The 16,898-nt window shown below is 42.0% G+C and overlaps 1 protein-coding gene across 4 annotated transcripts in view; it reads left to right on the forward strand.

The window, feature by feature from the left end:
• Positions 1 to 16,323, forward strand: part of IGSF3 (immunoglobulin superfamily member 3) — a 129,906-nt gene extending 113,583 nt beyond the window's left edge. For all 4 annotated transcript variants that reach the window (XM_070785848.1, XM_070785851.1, XM_070785850.1 and 1 more), the window contains one exon: positions 12,964 to 16,323. In XM_070785848.1, the coding sequence (XP_070641949.1) occupies positions 12,964 to 13,214 (251 nt within the window). In that variant the 3' untranslated portion in view covers positions 13,215 to 16,323. The remainder of the gene's footprint in view (positions 1 to 12,963) is intronic.
• Positions 16,324 to 16,898: the final 575 nt, after the last annotated feature.

A 16,898-nucleotide genomic window follows, 5' to 3' on the forward strand; every position in this document is an offset into this window, starting at 1 on the left:
CACTGGAGTGGGTTGCCATTTCCTTCTCCAATGCATGAAAGTGAAAAGTGAAAGGAAAGTCTCTCAGTCGTGTCCGACTCTGTGTGACCCCACCGACTGCAGCCTACCAGGTTCCTCCATCCATGAGATTTTCCAGGCAAAAGTACTGGAGTGGGGTGCCATTGCCTTCTCCATAACTGTTGTTAATATAGCTTTATTTATTTTAAATTTTTTAAACTTACTACAAGGAGATATTTTGACAAAAGCAGAAAAACATTTCGAGACATTGAAGGATACCTCCCTTCCTTTGCCCATTTGGTATCAAGACAGATTAATCAATGGAAATCTAAGAAACTAATCTTATAGGGAAAGGGATATTCTTCTATTTCTCCAGATGGATCCAACGAACTCACATGGTTTCCTCTTCGGAAGATTCAACCTAAGGGGACCCCCAACATTCAAACTAGAGACAAAACAACAAAAACCCCAGGAAGAATAAATTCCAGTACAAGCCATGGCAGCTTTAAAAATTTCCAAAAAACCACACTGTACATCACTGACCTTATGATCTCTCTACTTGGGGACAGATAAAAACCCTTACTAATCAAACTGAATATCTGATTTCTCAACAGGGAATGCCTTGGAATCCTGAGAATATTTTTCTTTGCTGTGCTTGCTTTGCTTGCTTTTGCTTCCCCCGCTCAGGCTGACTTGATTGATCACACTTATTGGGCTTATAGGGGGGGCCTAACCCCCCTTTTTATTGTAGGTTACAGAATGGACAGATATAGGACCAATCGTATCCACTAATGACTCAACACATGTGTCCCCTCCTTGAAGCTTGGAAGGGCCCTCTCATCCTGAGGAAGAAGGAAGACTAATTAACATTTTTCTAGGCTATGAAATCCTTCCTTTATGCATGGGCCCACTAAAATTATGTATTAATGTTAATCGACAAACTTGGGCTTTCGTTTTGCCTCCAAAAAAGAACTTCCACACATTGCTTGGATTATTTACTTCCCTTTCTTTGTCCATGAACCATGTTTATACTACTGAAACTTTAGGGAAAGAATGAGGGAAACAACAAAGAACACTATGCAAAGGGTTTACTAATAAGAGCTTTAAATATATTCTTGTTCATTGGGACAAATGTCAGGCCAAATCAGGAAAATTAATGTTTATGGCTAATCATACAATTGTTGATTGGGGACTCCATGGTATATGGTTATCTAACTGCTCAGATTATATTAATAGCACTGTGTGTGATTTTGTTACTCAAATAGCATAGAAGGTTACTAATACTACAATGGAACATTACCATGACAGAGGACTTCTTGGGTGGCTTGATGATGGAATGCCCCCCTCCCTCGTCCTCCAGTCGTCCTTGATAAACAGATTGGGCCTAAACAATGGGACATCTGGAAACTTGCTGCAAGCATGGAGGAAGTTGGGACTTGGACTGGACATTTCACAGGGACCAATCGTAGTCATAAAAACTATTTCTTTCATTATAATCAATCATATTTCATACAAGCTTGTATTCTTCCTTTTGTTCTAGCTGTAGGAAATTTACAATTCAATAAGACTTTATGTTCTATAATTTATATAAATTGCAAATTATATACTTGTCGTAACTCTTCCTTTTTTTAATATAAATTTATTTATTTTAATTAGAGGCTAATTACTTTACAATATTATATTGGTTTTGCCATACATTGACATGAATCCAGCACAGGTGTACATGTGTTCCCCATCCTGAACCCTCCTCCCACCTCCCTCCCCATACCATTCCTCTGGGTCATCCCAGTGCACCAGCCCCGAGCATCTTGTATCATGCATTGAACCTGGACTGACGATTTGTTTCACATATGATAATATATATGTTTCAATGGCATTCTCCCAAATTATCCCACCCTCGCCATCTCCTGCAGAGTCCAAAAGACTGTTCTGGACATCTGTGTCTCTTTTGCTGTCTCATATATGGGGTTATCATTACCATCTTTCTAAATTGCATATATATGCATTATTCTGAAAGAGATGGGAATACCAGACCAACGGACCCGCCTCTTGAAAAACCTATATGCAGGTCAGGAGGCAACAGTTCAAACTGGACATGGAACAACAGACTGGCTCCAAATGGGAAAAGGAGTACATCAAGGCTGTATATTGTCACCCTGCTTATTTAATTTATATGCAGAATACATCATGAGAAACGCTCAGCTGGAAGAAACACAAGCTGGAATCAAGATTGTCGGGAGAAATATCAATAACCTCAGATATGCAGATGACACCACCCTTATGGCAGAAAGTGAAGAGGAACTCAAAAGCTTCTTGATGAAAGTGAAAGAGGAGAGTTAAAAAGTTGGCTTAAAGCTCCACACTCAGAAAAATAGGATCATGGCATCTGGTCCCATCACTTCATGGGAAATAGATGGAGAAACAGTGGAAACAGTGGTAGACTTTATTTTGGGGGGCTCCAAAATCACTGCACTTGGTGACTGCAGCCATGATATTAAAACATGCTTACTCCTTGGAAGGAAAGTTATGACCAGCCTAGATAACATATTGAAAAGCAGAGACATTACTTTGCCAACAAAAGTCCGTCTAGTCAAGGCTATGGTTTTTCCAATGGTCATGTATGGATGTGAGAGTTGGACTGTGAAGAAAGCTGAGCGCCGAATTGATGTGGTGTTGGAGGAGACCCTTGGACTGCAAGGAGATCCAACCAGTCCATTCTAAAGGAGATCAGTCCTGGGTATTCTTTGGAAGGACTGATGCTAAAGCTGAAACTCCAGTACTCTGGCTACCTCATGCGAAGAGTTGACTCATTGGAAAAGACTCTGATGCTGGGAGGGACTGGGGGCAGGAGGAGAAGGGGACGACAGAGGATGAGATGGCTGGATGGTATCACCAACTCGATGGACATGAGTTTGAGTGAACTCCGGGAGTTGGTGATGGACAGGGAGGCCTGGCGTGCTGTGATTCATGGGGTCGCAAAGAGTCGGACACGACTGAGCAACTGAACTGATACTGTACTGGTGTTTTTCTTTCTGGCTTACTTCACTCTGTATAATAAGCTACAATTCCATCTACCTCATTAGAACTGATTCAAATGTATTCTTTTTAATGGCTGAGTAATACTCCATTGTGGATATGTGCCACAACTTTCTTATTCATTCATCTGCTGATGGACATCTGGGTTGCTTCCATGTCCTTGCTATTGTAAACAGTGCTGTGATGAACACTGGGATACAATGTGTCTCTTTCAATTCTGGTTTCCTCAGTGTGTATGCCCAGAAGTGGGATTGCTGGGTCATATGGCAGTTCTATTTCCAGTTTTTAAAGGAATCTCATACTGTTCTCCATAGTGGCTGTACTAGTTTGCATTCCCACCAACAGTGTAAGAGGGTTCCCTTTTCTCCACACCCTCTCCAGCATTTATTGCTTGTAGACTTTTGGATAGCAGCCATTCTGACTGGCATGAAATGGTACCTCATTGTGGTTTTGATTTGCATTTCTCTGATAATGAGTGATGTTGAGCATCTTTTCATGTGTTGTCAGCCATCTGTATGTCTTCTTTGGAGAAATGTCTATTTAGTTCTTTGGCCCATTTTTTGATTGGGTCATTTATTTTTCTGGAATTGAGCTGCAGGAGTTGCTTGTATATTTTTGAGATTAATTTTTTGTCAGTTGCTTCATTTGCTATTATTTTCTCCCATTCTGAAGGCTGTCTTTTCACCTTGCTAATAGTTTCCTTTGTTGTGCAGAGCTTTTAAGTTTAATTAGGCCCCATTTGTTTATTTTGCTTTTATTTCCAATATTCTGGGAGGTGGGTCATAGAGGATCCTGCTGTGATTTATGTCAGAGAGTGTTTTGCCTATGTTCTCCTCTAGGAGTTTTATAGTTTCTGGTCTTACATTTAGATCTTTAGTCCATTTTGAGTTTATTTTTGTGTGTGGTGTTAGAAAGTGTCCTAGTTTCATTCTTTTATAAGTGGTTGACCAGTTTTCCCAGCATCACTTGTTAAAGAGATTGTCTTTTCTCCATTGTATATTCCGGCCTCCTTTGTCAAAGATTAGGTGTCCATACATGCGTGGGTTTATCTCTGGCCTTTCCATTTTGTTCCATTCATCTATATTTCTGTCTTTGTGCCAGTACCATACTGTCTTGATGACTGTGGCTTTGTAGTAGAGCCTGAAGTCAGTCAGGTTGATTCCTCCAGTTCTATTCTTCTTCCTCAAGATTGCTTTGGCTATTCGAGGTTTTTTGTATTTCCCTACAAATTGTGAAATTATTTGTTCTAGCTCTGTGAAAAATACCATTGGTAGCTTTATAGGGATTGCATTGAACCTGTAGATTGCTTTGGGAAGTATACTCATTTTCACTATATTGATTCTTCCGATCTATGAACATGGTATATTTCTCCATCTATTTGTGTCCTCTTTGATTTCTTTCACCAGTGTTTTATAGTTTTCTATACATAAGTCTTTTGTTTCTTTAGGTAGATTTATTTCTAAGTATTTTATTTTTTTCGTTGCAATGTGAATGGAATTGTTTCCTTAATTTCTCTTTCTGTTCTCTCATTGTTAGAGTATAGGAATGCAAGGGATTTCTATGATCCTGCAACTTTACTATATTCATTGATTAGCTCTAGTAATTTTCTGTGGAGTCTTTAGGGTTTTCTATGTAGAGGATCATGTCATCTGCAAACAGTGAGAGTTTTACTTCTTCTTTTCCAATATGGATTCCTTTTATTTCTTTTTCTGCTCTGATTTCTGTGGCCAAAACTTGCAAAACTATGTTGAATAGTAGTGGTGAGAGTGGGCACCCTTGTCTTGTTCCTGACTTTAGGGGAAATGCTTTCAATTTTTCACCATTGAGGATAATGTTTGCTGTGGGTTTGTCATATATAGCTTTTATTATGTTGAGGTATGTTCCTTCTATTCCTGCTTTCTGGAGGGTTTTTTATCATAAATGGATATTGAATTTTGCCAAAGGCTTTCTCTGCATCTGTTGAGATAATCATATGGTTTTTATTTTTCAATTTGTTAATGTGATGTATTACATTGATTGATTTGCAGATATTGAAGAATCCTTGCATCCCTGGGATAAAGCCCACTTGGTCATGATGTATGATCTTTTTAATGTGTTGTTGGATTCTGATTGCTAGAATTTTGTTAAGGATTTTTGCATCTATGTTCATCAGTGATATTGGCCTGTAGTTTTCTTTTTTTGTGGCATCTTTGTCAGGTTTTGATATTAGGGTGATGGTGGCCTCATAGAATGAGTTTGGAAGTTTCCCTTCCTCTGCAATTTTCTGGAAGAGTTTGCGTAGGATAGGTGTTAGCTCTTCTCTAAATTTGGTAGAATTCAGCTATGAAGCTGTCTGGACCTGGGCTTTTGTTTGCTAGAAGACTTCTGCTTATAGTTTGAATTTCCTTGCTTGTGATGGATCTGTTAATATTTTCTATTTCTTCCTGGTTCAGTTTTGGAAAGTTGTACTTTTCTAAGAAATTGTCCATTTCTTCCAAGTTATCCATTTTATTGGCATATAATTGCTGATAGTAGTCTCTTATGATCCTTTGTATTTCTGTGTTGTCTGTTGTGATCTCTCCATTTTCATTTCTAATTTTATTGATTTGATTTTCTCCCTTTGTTTCTTGATGAGTCTGGCTAATGGTTTGTCTATTTTATTTATCCTCTCAAAGAACCAGCTTTTAGCTTTGTTGATTCTTGCTATGGTCTCTTTTGTTTCTTTTGCATTTATTTCTGCCCTAATTTTTAAGATTTCTTTCCTTCTACCCACCCTGGGGTTCTTCATTTCTTCCTTTTCTAGTCGCTTTAGGTGTAGAGTTAGGTTATTTATTTGACTTTTTTCTTGTTTCTTGAGGTATGCCTGTATTGCTGTGATCCTTCCCCTTAGCACTGCTTTTACAGTGTCCCGCAGGTTTTGGGTTGTTGTGTTTTCATTTTCATTCGTTTCTATGCATATTTTGATTTCTTTTTTGATTTCTTCTGTGATTTGTTGGTTATTCAGCATCATGTTGTTCAGCCTCCATATATTGGAATTTTTAATAGTTTTTCTCCTGTAATTGAGATCTAATCTTACTGCATTGTGGTCAGAAAAGATACTTGGAATGATTTCAATTTTTTTGAATTTACCAAGGCTAGATTTATGGCCCAGGATGTGATCTATCCTGGAGAAGGTTCCATGTGCGCTTGAGAAAAAGGTGAAATTCATTGTTTTGGGGTGAAATGTCCTATAGATAACAATTAGGTCTAACTGGTCTATTGTATCATTTAAAGTTTGTGTTTCCTTGTTAATTTTCTGTTTAGTTGATCTATTCATAGGTGTGAGTGGGGTAATAAAGTCTACCACTATTACTTTGTTATTGTTCATTTCCGCTTTCATACTTGTTAGCATTTGTCTAACATATTGTGGTGCTCCTATGTTGGGTGCATATATATTGATAATTGTTATGTCTTCTTCTTGGATTGATCCTTTGATCATTATGTAGTGTCCTTCTTTGTCTCTTTTCACAGCCTTTGTTTTAAAGTCTATTTTATCTAATATGAGTATTGCTACTCCTGCTTTCTTTTGGTCTCTATTTGCGTGGAATATCTTTTTCCAGCCCTTCACTTTCAGTTTGTATGTGTCCCTTGTTTTGAGGTGGGTCTCTTGTAGACAACATATACAGGGGTCTTGTTTTTGTATCCATTCAGCCAGTCTTTGTCTTTTGGTTGGGGCATTCAACCCATTTACATTTAAGGTAATTATTGATAAGTATAATCCCGTTGCCATTTACTTTGTTGTTTTGGGTTCGAGTTTATACACCCTTTCTGTGTTTCCTGTCTAGAGAAGATCCTTAAGCATTTGTTGGAAAGCTGGTTTGGTGGTGCTGAATTCTCTGAGCTTTTGCTTGTCTGTAAAGCTTTTGATTTCTCCTTCATATTTGAATGAGATCCTTGCTGGGTACAGTAATCTGGGCTGTAGGTTATTTTCTTTCATCACTTTAAGTATGTCCTGCCATTCTAGCCTGAAGAGTTTCTATTGAAAGATCAGCTATTATCCATATGGGAATCTCCTTGTGTGTTATTTGTTGTTTTTCCCTTGCTGCTTTTAATATTTGTTCTTTGTGTTTGATCTTTATTAATTTGATTAATATGTGTCTTGGGGTGTTTCACCTTGGGTTTATCCTGTTTGGGACTCTCTGGGTTTCCTGGACTTGGGTGATTATTTCCTTCCCCATTTTAGGGAAGTTTTCAACTATTATCTCCTCAAGTATTTTTTCATGGTCTTTCTTTTTGTCTTCTTCTTCTGGGATTCCTATGATTCAAATGTTGGGGCGTTTAACATTGTTCCAGAGGTCTCTGAGATTGTGCTCATTTCTTTTCATTCGTTTTCCTTTTTCCTGTTTCATTTATTTCTACCATTCTATCTTCTACCTCACTTATCCTATCTTCTGCCTCTGTTATTCTAGTGTTGGTTCCCTCCAAAGTGTTTTTGATCTCATTTATTGCTCTATTCATTATATATTGACTCTTTTATTTCTTCTAGGTCCTTGTTAAACCTTTCTTGCATCTTCTCAATCCTTGTCTCTGGCTATTTATCTGTAACTCCATTTTGTTTTCAAGATTTTGGATCATTTTCACTATCATTATTCAGAATTCTTTATCAGGTAGATTCCCTATCTCTTCCTCTTTTGTTTGGTTTGGTGGGCATTTATCCTGTTCCTTTACCTGTTCCTTCATCTTGTTTATATTGCTGTGTTTGGGGTGGCCTTTCCGTATTTGGCAGTTTGTGGAGTTCTCTTTATTGTGGACTTTCCTCGCTGTGGGTGGGGTTGGACAGGTGGCTTGTCCAGTTTTCCTGGTTAGGGAAGCGTGTGTCGGTGTTCTGGTGGGTGGAGCTGGACTTCTGTCTCTGGAGTGCAATGAAGTGTCCAGTAGTGAGTTAGATGTCAGTGGGTTTGGAGTGACTTTGGACAACCTGCATATTGAAGCTCAGGGCTATGTTCCTGTGTTGCTGGAGAATTTGCATGGTATGTCTTGCTCTGGAACTTGTTGGCCCTTGGGTGGTGCTTGGTTTCAGTGTAGGTATGGAGGCGTTTGATGAGCTCCTATTGATTAATGTTCCCTGGAGTTAGGAGTTCTCTGGTGTTCTCAGGATTTGGACGTAAGCCTACTGCCTCTGGCTTTCAGTCTTATTCTTACATTTGGCTCATGACTTCTCCATCTGTACTTCACTTTCAGATAGTTCCTTGATCTGGCTTATACTTCTCAAGATCTATAGGCCCCTTCCTATGTAGTCGTTGCTAACGACAGGGTTTTGATCTCTTGCACCTGTCACTTCCAAGGTGATTCCCTCTGTTCTCGCTTCTTCTTTTTGCTGACCTCTTCAGTGTCCTGACACAAGGGGGCGGTGGTGGACACTTTTTTAGGCTCACTTGTTCAGTCGTGCTGTGGGGAGGGAGGGACGCTGCAAACAAATATCACTGGCGTGTGCTTGCAGTGTCTCGGCCACACTGGGTTTGCCCCCGCTCACGGTGTGTGTGCTTTCCCAGTCTACACTGCTTAGGCTCTAGGTTGCTCTGCCGGGAACTGTCTGAGGCCGGCCCTGGGTTGTATGCACCTCCCAGGTCTAAGCCGCTCAGGTTCGGGTACTCGGGTACTCCACAGAGGCACAGACTTAGTTGGGCCTGTGTTTTGTGCTTTTCCCAGGTCCAAGCAGCTCAGGTGACCAGGTGTTTGGCGAGCATGGTATCTGTGACTTATCGCCTCCCCCGTCCCTGCTGCTCGGTTTTCTGGGTGTACAACCAGCGCACCATCTCAGGCGGATGTTGACCGTCCAGAATCCCAAGAAGTCTTGGTTAGCAACGAAGCCTGCTTGCAGATTGGTAGATAATGCCTCTCTGGGGCCACGATTGCACCCTTCCGGCTCTGGCTGCCTTTGCCTGCCTGTCTCCGGCGGAGGATGGGCCAGTCTGCAGCTGGCTAGCTCTAGTCAGTCCTTTGTTCTGTGAGCTGGTTTTTGTGTGGTAGCTATCCCACAGTCTGGTTTGCTATCTCAAGTTAGTTCCCTCAGATTGCCCTCGGGGCATTCAGGCCCGGTCCTTACTCTAAGCAATGCAGCCCACGCCTCCCTGCCTAGCCCCCGCTTGCTAGTGGCAGATGCAGGCGTCTGCACTGCTTCTCTGCTGGGAGTTACCGTTGGGCACATAATCTGTGGGTTTTAATTATTTATTTTTCCTCCTGGTTATGTTGCCCTCTGAGGTTCCAAAGCTCACCACAGACTCGCCAGTTAGAGTGTTTCCTGGTGTTTGGAAACCTCTCTCTTTTTTAAGACTCCCTTCCCAGGACAGATCTCCATCCCTACCTCTTTTGTTTCTCTTTTTATCTTTTATATTTTTTTCCTACCTCCTTTCAGAGACAATGGGCTGCTTTTCTGGGTGCCAGGTGTCTTCTGCCGGCATTCAGAAGTTGTTCTGTGGAATTTACTCAGCGTTTAAATGTTCTTTTGATGAATTTGTGGGGGAGAAAGTGGTCTCCCCGTCTGATTCCTCTGCCATCTTAGGACTGCCCCCTTAACTCTTCTATTTCCTTAAGAAATGAATCCCTTTTGATTCTTTGATCTCAACATAGTCTGTGGTTACCAATAAATCTCCAACGACCCTGGGAAGAAGATCCCATGGCTGGACTTGCTTCCCGGTTACTTACTAAATTGCTCTGGTGATCCAAACGATTCATTAGAAGGCTGGTTTTTGGCATTTTGGGATTAATAGCTATTTGCACCACTGCTGCTATCAGTGGTGTTGCTTTACGAACCCCAATTCAAACACATAATTTTATTCAAAATTGGACTAAAGATGCCCATACTATGTGGGCCACTCAGGCTCAGATAGATGAGGATATTCAAGATGAAATACAGGAACTAAAAACAGCCATCAAATGGGTTGGAGATCAATTAATAGATGTACAAAAACAGGTGATGCTAAACTGTGATTGGAATTCTACTCAATTTTGTGTTACTCCTATTCAATTCAATAATAGTGCCTACAACTGGGAACAAATCAAATTCCATTTACAAAACATACATGATAATGCCTCTCTGAATGTACAATTATTTTAAAAAAAGAAATCTTTGAAACATTTTCTAAAAATCTGCCCTCTTCCACTAATTTGAAAACTTTAGCTGAACAACTAGCTGATCAATTATCTGGGCTAGACCCACACAGATGGTTTCAAAGCATTACTCACAACATCGGGTCTGGAACTGTAATTTTGGTGATTGTCTTAACAATTATATTTGTTGTCTACTGTTGCCTTCATGCAAAAATTGTTAAAACGAAACAAACTCTAATGGTCAGAACCCTTTTTACAAATATTACTAATAAATAAGGGGGAATTGTCAGGGAATGTTTAACAGGAGGATTCCTACATGCTGTTTCTCATAAATCCTCTGTTCCCTATCAGTTTCTGTTGTCAGAAACTAGCGGAACAGCAAGCTGCTCCCAGGACTGAGGTCATTATGTGAGACAGGCTTGAATCTCCTTCAGTAAACATTCTCTTTATGATACAACTGCTTAGTTCCGATCCCCTTTCTTGAGATATGGATTGTCTCCTGACCTTGTGACCATTATTAATCCCTTGTTCCCTTGGTAATGGTTACTATACGTTCGGTTTTCTGATCTTTATCATTGTCGAAAGAAATTTCTTGTACAACAGCCTATATATACTCACAGAAAGATCATTAAAGCACCTTTGCTCCATCAGAGCTTGGGTCCCCGTGTCTTTATTTCTTTCTTTCTTCCCCTCTCTCCCCCTCCCTCTGGCTGTCTCTCTTTCACTTTCTTATCGTCAACTCCGGACCACCAGGTTCCGGTCCATTAAAGGACCCCAACATCATGGCAAATAGATGGTGAAACAGTGGAAACAATGGCTGACTTTATTTTTCTGGGCTCCAAAATCACTGCAGATGGTAATTGCAACCATGAAATTAAAAGACGCTTACTCCTTGGAAGGAAAGTTATGACCAACCTAGAGAGCATATTCAAAAGCAGAGACATTACTTTGCCAACAAAGGTCCGTCTAGTCACAGCTATGGTTTTTTCAGTGCTCATGTACAGATGTGAAAGTTGAACTATAAAGAAAGCTGAGTGTTGAAGAATTGATGCTTTTGAACTATGGTGTTGGAGAAGACTCTTGAGAGTCCCTTGGACTGCAAGGAGATCCAACCAGTCCATCCTAAAGGAGATCAGTCCTGGGTGTTCATTGGAAGAACTGATGCTGAAGCTGAAACTCCAGTACTTTGGCCACCTGATGTGAAGAGCTGACTCATTTGAATAGACCCTAATGCTGGGAAAGATTGAAGGCAGGAGGAGAAGGGGACGACAGAAGATGAGATGGTTGGATGGCATCACTGACTTGATGGACATGGGTTTGGGTAGACTCCAGGAGTTGGTGATGGACAGGGAGGCCTGGCGTGCTGAGGTTCATGAGTTCTGCTGAGTTCGCAAAGAGTTGGACACAGCTGAGCAACTGAACTGAAGGGAAAGAAGAAAAGAAAATGAAGTCTAAGTACCTCACTGCCTTCTTGCTTTTTCTCAAGTTCCTGGGTCATTTTTATTTCGGAGGGTGACATGGAGGATTAGGTGGATTTTGCATGATTAGTTGGGAAGACCAGCCTAGAAGGCCAGTGATGTTACAGGACATCTGGTAAGAGCTTAGCAGCAGTTAACCAGCAGCTGTTGCTACAGAATGGTCCAGAACACAATGTTTTCATCATACTGACCTGAATTATTCGTTCTAATGAGGAAGTCTTTTGAGTGATCTTCTGTCAAAATATGGAACTGATCAACCTAAAATGGTGTTTGTTACAGTAGAATTAGCCTATGATGTAGAAGTTAAAAAACAGGCTAGAAATTTCAGCTTTTTTTCCCCAGCATGACATTGTATCAGATAATTTTGAGTTTCATCAGCTTTTTCTTTTCTTTGATAACTTTCTGTTTATTAGATAGAACTTATGAAATTGAGGTTTCATTGGTCAAAAGTGGTTGATATCACCAGTCTCATATACTTTGGAAATCTGATACATTTAAATGTGTACTAATTTTCTTAATGATGAACAACAGCTATTCAGTAGAAAGAAAAAAAAAAACCACCCAACCCCCTGAATCGTACTTTAGACCCTCTGAAGATCTGCTGAATAACCCACTGTCCAAAAGTACAAGGGAAAGTGTTTAGACCATATTTTATCTGACCACTGTGGCTATCCAAATTTAGTAAGCTTTATAGAACACAGAGATCATCCAGCAGCCTTCTTTTACAGAGAAAATGCACTCTCCTAGATCCCAGGCTCCAGTCCAGAGCAGTCCTTGATGGGGTGAGAGGTGTGGGGTTTCATTCTCCTCTGTATCCAGGAACAACTAACACTGCATTCTGTGCAGCCACAGATACACTGCAGACATGTGTAAGTGGGCCATAATGACTTTTTAATTGGTAACATTAATCAAATAACCATCATTTCTGGTAAACCTGCTCTCAGAAGCTGGTAGGTAGAGAATGTGTTCTATCCCAAAGAAGGACATTGGCAGCAGAACCGAATGCAAAGGGACATGTAAAATAGAACCAACAAGGAGGTTCAAGCTGAAGTGGAGGTAGTGTCTTCACCATCTCAGATACAGTTGAGTACCTAATCAGTAAATTACACTTTCTTATGTGGCTTTCCAAGTGGTAATACTGACTCACAGTGGGAAATGGAGGCCTGGCTTTGTTTGAACTTCCAACTACGAATTCGAAGAGTCACGAGTGTGAGAATAAGAATACATGGGTAGTCCGCCCTCCGTTAGTGGCAAGAGGGGAAAGATAGCGTGGGTATGGGAGTTCTTCCAAGTCACTTCTGCGGATCTGGGTGGGGTCTTCAAGAGTGAGCAACCACCCAGGTTCTCAGCCCTCATGTCTTGTCTCCCTGTCTGTCCTTTTCAGGTTCCACCCTGCAGTCCATCATCTGCTCCAACGACGCACTCTTCTACTTCGTCTTCTTCTACCCTTTCCCCATCTTTGGCATCCTTATCATCACCATCCTGCTGGTGCGCTTCAAGAGCCGGAACTCCAGCAAGAACTCTGAGGGGAAGAATGGGGTGCCCCTGTTGTGGATCAAGGAGCCACACCTCAACTACTCCCCCACTTGCCTGGAGCCCCCTGTGCTCAGTATCCACCCAGGAGCCATAGACTAAGGGGACTGCAGGTGACCATAAACCACGGAGGAGCTGAGGCTCTCCTCGCCGCATCTTGCTCTACCACCAGACAGCGGACAGCACCCGACCTCTGGGGTGCCCTCGCAGAACACAGTCAGACTTCAGAAGTGTTCAGAGTCGCCCATCTGTCAGAGGCAGACTGCCTCTAGGTGGCAGTCTTGGTCCATTAGCTATTTTCGAGCAGATGGCACCATCCTGCCGGTTAGGTTTCTTGTTTTTGTTTTTGGTAATGTGGTGAGTAGCTCCCGGTGCCACGTCTACTCGCTGGTTTATATAGTATTCTCAGATATAGATGTTACAGGGGTTCTTATTCTTTGTAAGGGACTCTTTTTCAATCCCTTTGGTCTACCCTTTTTGGATTCCATGATGTGGATGAATTTCTCTGAAATACAACTGATGGCAAAAGGAAGGACAGACTTTATAGTGCAAAGGACTCTCTTCCAAGGCTTTTTTCATTTTTGCACACTTGAAAATGCCACCCATGGATCAGAATATACTCCAACATTTTTTACTTCCTTAACGAGACTTGAAAATTATGTGTAGTATGGGCCCAATTTGTATCTTATCTTTTCCCTCAGCTGGAGTTGTTGGAACCACTTTGTAGTCAAGATGAAAGCATTGAATTTAGCTTCAAAAAACTGTGTATGTACAAGATAAATCCTGCGTATAAACCCCACTAGGAGTAAATAGTGCCCAGCCCAGCCTATCTGTCTGGGGGGGCAATAGGCTTCATCCTATCCTTGCCAAAAAATAAGCAGACTTGGTTGGAGAACAAGTCAGAAACTCTGAACAGTACACACTTTGCAAGTTAAAGTGGGCAGAAGGTTACTTTCAGCTACTGACTTTCAGATTGATCAAAGTCAGCAATTAGTGAAAGAAGGAAATAAGGCTGGTTGTTGGCTTGGTCTGTTCTGCAGGGGCAGTCTCTGATAACTGTTAGCAGGTGGGCTTCTGTTTCCAGGTGCTTTATCACACTCTTAAGGGCAAGTGGCCAGTGGGCCTGGAAAGGGGCCAGCAACTGAGCTGAACACACGGGGCTCAAGCAGCCACCACATACACCATGGGAAGGCACAGGGGCCGGCTGACAGCTTAGGTTCATGAACATTGGGACACTAGCCAGCCCTGGTTTCCAGAGCCTGGCGTTGGAGAACAGGGAGGAATAACTACCTCCCTGGAGGTATGAAGACTATGTTTTCCTTCTTCCTTCTGACTACATCTTTCTCAAAGATATTGATGTCTTTCTTCTTCACCATTTGACCTGCATCTCACTGCCATAAGAATATCTGCCCAGGGGAAGCCCAGACACAGCTCTTTGTAATCCTTATGGATTACCCCATCTCAGCAGGACGTGATCACATGCGTGGACTTTGTACCCTTCCCTTTCTTAGATCTCATTTGTGGCTTTACGTGATTTGGTTGTTTATTGTTGACTTTTTATTTGGATGTCCCTTAAAGCCTGGTGAAGCCAATGTCACCTGTTATTTTTCACTTGTTGGGCAAGATCCTGGGCCCCGGAGCATCCTCAGTTGCAAGTGCTTCCTTTTGCTTGCTCCTGGAAGATGTTTTTTTTTTGCCTGGCTTCTTCATACTTTGCTGGCCACTTCTCTGGTGACTCAGACGGTAAAGTGTCTGCCTGCAACGCGGGAGACCCAGGTTCAGTCCCTGGATGGGGAAGATCCCCTGGAGAAGGAAATGGCAACCCACTCCAGTACTCTTGCCTGGAAAATTCTATGGACAGAGGAGCCTTGTAGGCTACAGTTCATGGGGTCACAAGGAGTCGGACACGACTGAGCGACTTCACTTCACTTCCTCATACTTTGCTGTCCACAAGTGCCATCTCCCTTCCTTATGAACTTGCAGCTTGAATCCCAAGGGAGAACCCACTTTGGAAAAAGTGTCTGGGAGATCTGGAACTAAGTCTAACCCAAGAGATTTGTGTGGAACCCAATCCTGAGGCTGAACAGACACCAGGGGAAGCTGTGGGATTCCAGGCCATGTGGACGCTGATCCTTACCTGGGTGCTTGGCAGGTGCTTTGATGTGTCATAGCCAAGGGAAAGCAACGCTGTTGCCTGGCTGTTTTCTGACGGGCTTACACGGGCTGCGTTCCAGTCCTCTCCTGCAACTCTGTGTAGGCACCACCACCTTAATCCCACCGATGCCTCCCATGCTCATGCCCGTTTCTTGCGCTGCATCAATGCTCTAGGTACAGAACAGGTGCAGCGGTGAGGAAAGAAGATGGCCTTTGGCCCCATTTCTTCATGTCAGGGTATGGGCTTTCGGTGGGAAATTGCTGGCCCCTCATTTATAGACTGAGTCCACATGAGAAGATGATGTATTTTCCATCCATCTGAATGGAAAGATGCTGGAGGGCTGGCTGGAACTGGGACATGTAATGAAGATTTGAGTTTGAATAGGTTCACGGAAAAAAGAAAAGCCGGTGCTGCATATAAATAAGTGAAGCACTTGCTGGAGATTTGAAAGGAAAAAAGAAACCGAAGCCAGTATTTTAATAATTGTCTTTTTTTTTTTTTTTTAATTCCTGTGCATTTTCTGTTGGGCCAGGGGGTACCATCAACGGGTGAGCTCAAAGGGTGAGCTTTTCTGCTTTCTATGAAAATCCCAAGGACCTTCTTTCTTTGGCCATTTCTGTGGATATGTGGCATCTGCTGAGTGGTAATGCTGGCCTCCAGTGGCTGGGAGACCTCATTGCAAGTTGCCTACAGGAGAGACCCAGAGAGGAAAACGGCCAACAGCTCTGTTGACTTATCTGCATCTACAATATTGCATTAATAACAAACCACACTGTGCTAGGCCCATTCCAGGACATGGCTATGACCACACCCTCTTTCCCTAGGGGGTTTCTGTAGCAAGTTTTCATGTTTTTTTCAAACAATGGTTTCTCTGCGTTTACTGTTGAAGAAAAAAAAGTAGGGTAGACAGACTACCCGTGCATGATGTAGAGAGCTGTTGATTTGTTTTTTGTTTTTTTAAAAGAAAACTATTTGTAAGATGTTGCACTAAAATGTTTTATATACACTTCAGAGACCTGTAGTAAATTATGTTGAAAATATGGCTGTTTACATTGACTGAGTCCACTGTCGTCCTTTCTCGTCACTTAATCCGCCACTCTTGGCTATGAACTATGCCCTGGGGGCCTGGAGTTCTGCCCCTGACATTGGCTTGCTAAACTCAGGGTTTGTGAATTGTGGCCTTTATTATCACACCCCACCCCCAGCCCAAGTGGCACCTTTGTATACAGGATAATAAAGCAACCCTTCCTCAAGACACTTTACTGTCAGCTGCTAAAAAAATGTATATTTATACATACATATATATATTTACACACACACATATACATATGTATATTTGACAGAGTAAATGTATGTGTATGTATGTACATATGTGTGTCACACACACACACACACATAGGGCTTCCTAGGTGGCATTGGTGGTAAAGAACCGCCTGCCAATGCAGGCGATGCAAGAGATGCAGGTTCGATCCCTGGGTTGGGAAGATCCCCTGGAGGAGAAAATGGCAATCCACTCCAGTATTCTTGCTGGGATAATCCCATGGGCAGAGGAGCCTGATGGACTCTAGCCCATGGGGTACGCATGCACAAGCATACATACGTAGACATCTACCCTGACTGTCAAGACCAGA

Source organism: Bos indicus, chromosome 3 (genome assembly GCF_029378745.1).
Source record: "Bos indicus isolate NIAB-ARS_2022 breed Sahiwal x Tharparkar chromosome 3, NIAB-ARS_B.indTharparkar_mat_pri_1.0, whole genome shotgun sequence".
Classification (NCBI taxonomy): Eukaryota; Metazoa; Chordata; class Mammalia; order Artiodactyla; family Bovidae; genus Bos; species Bos indicus.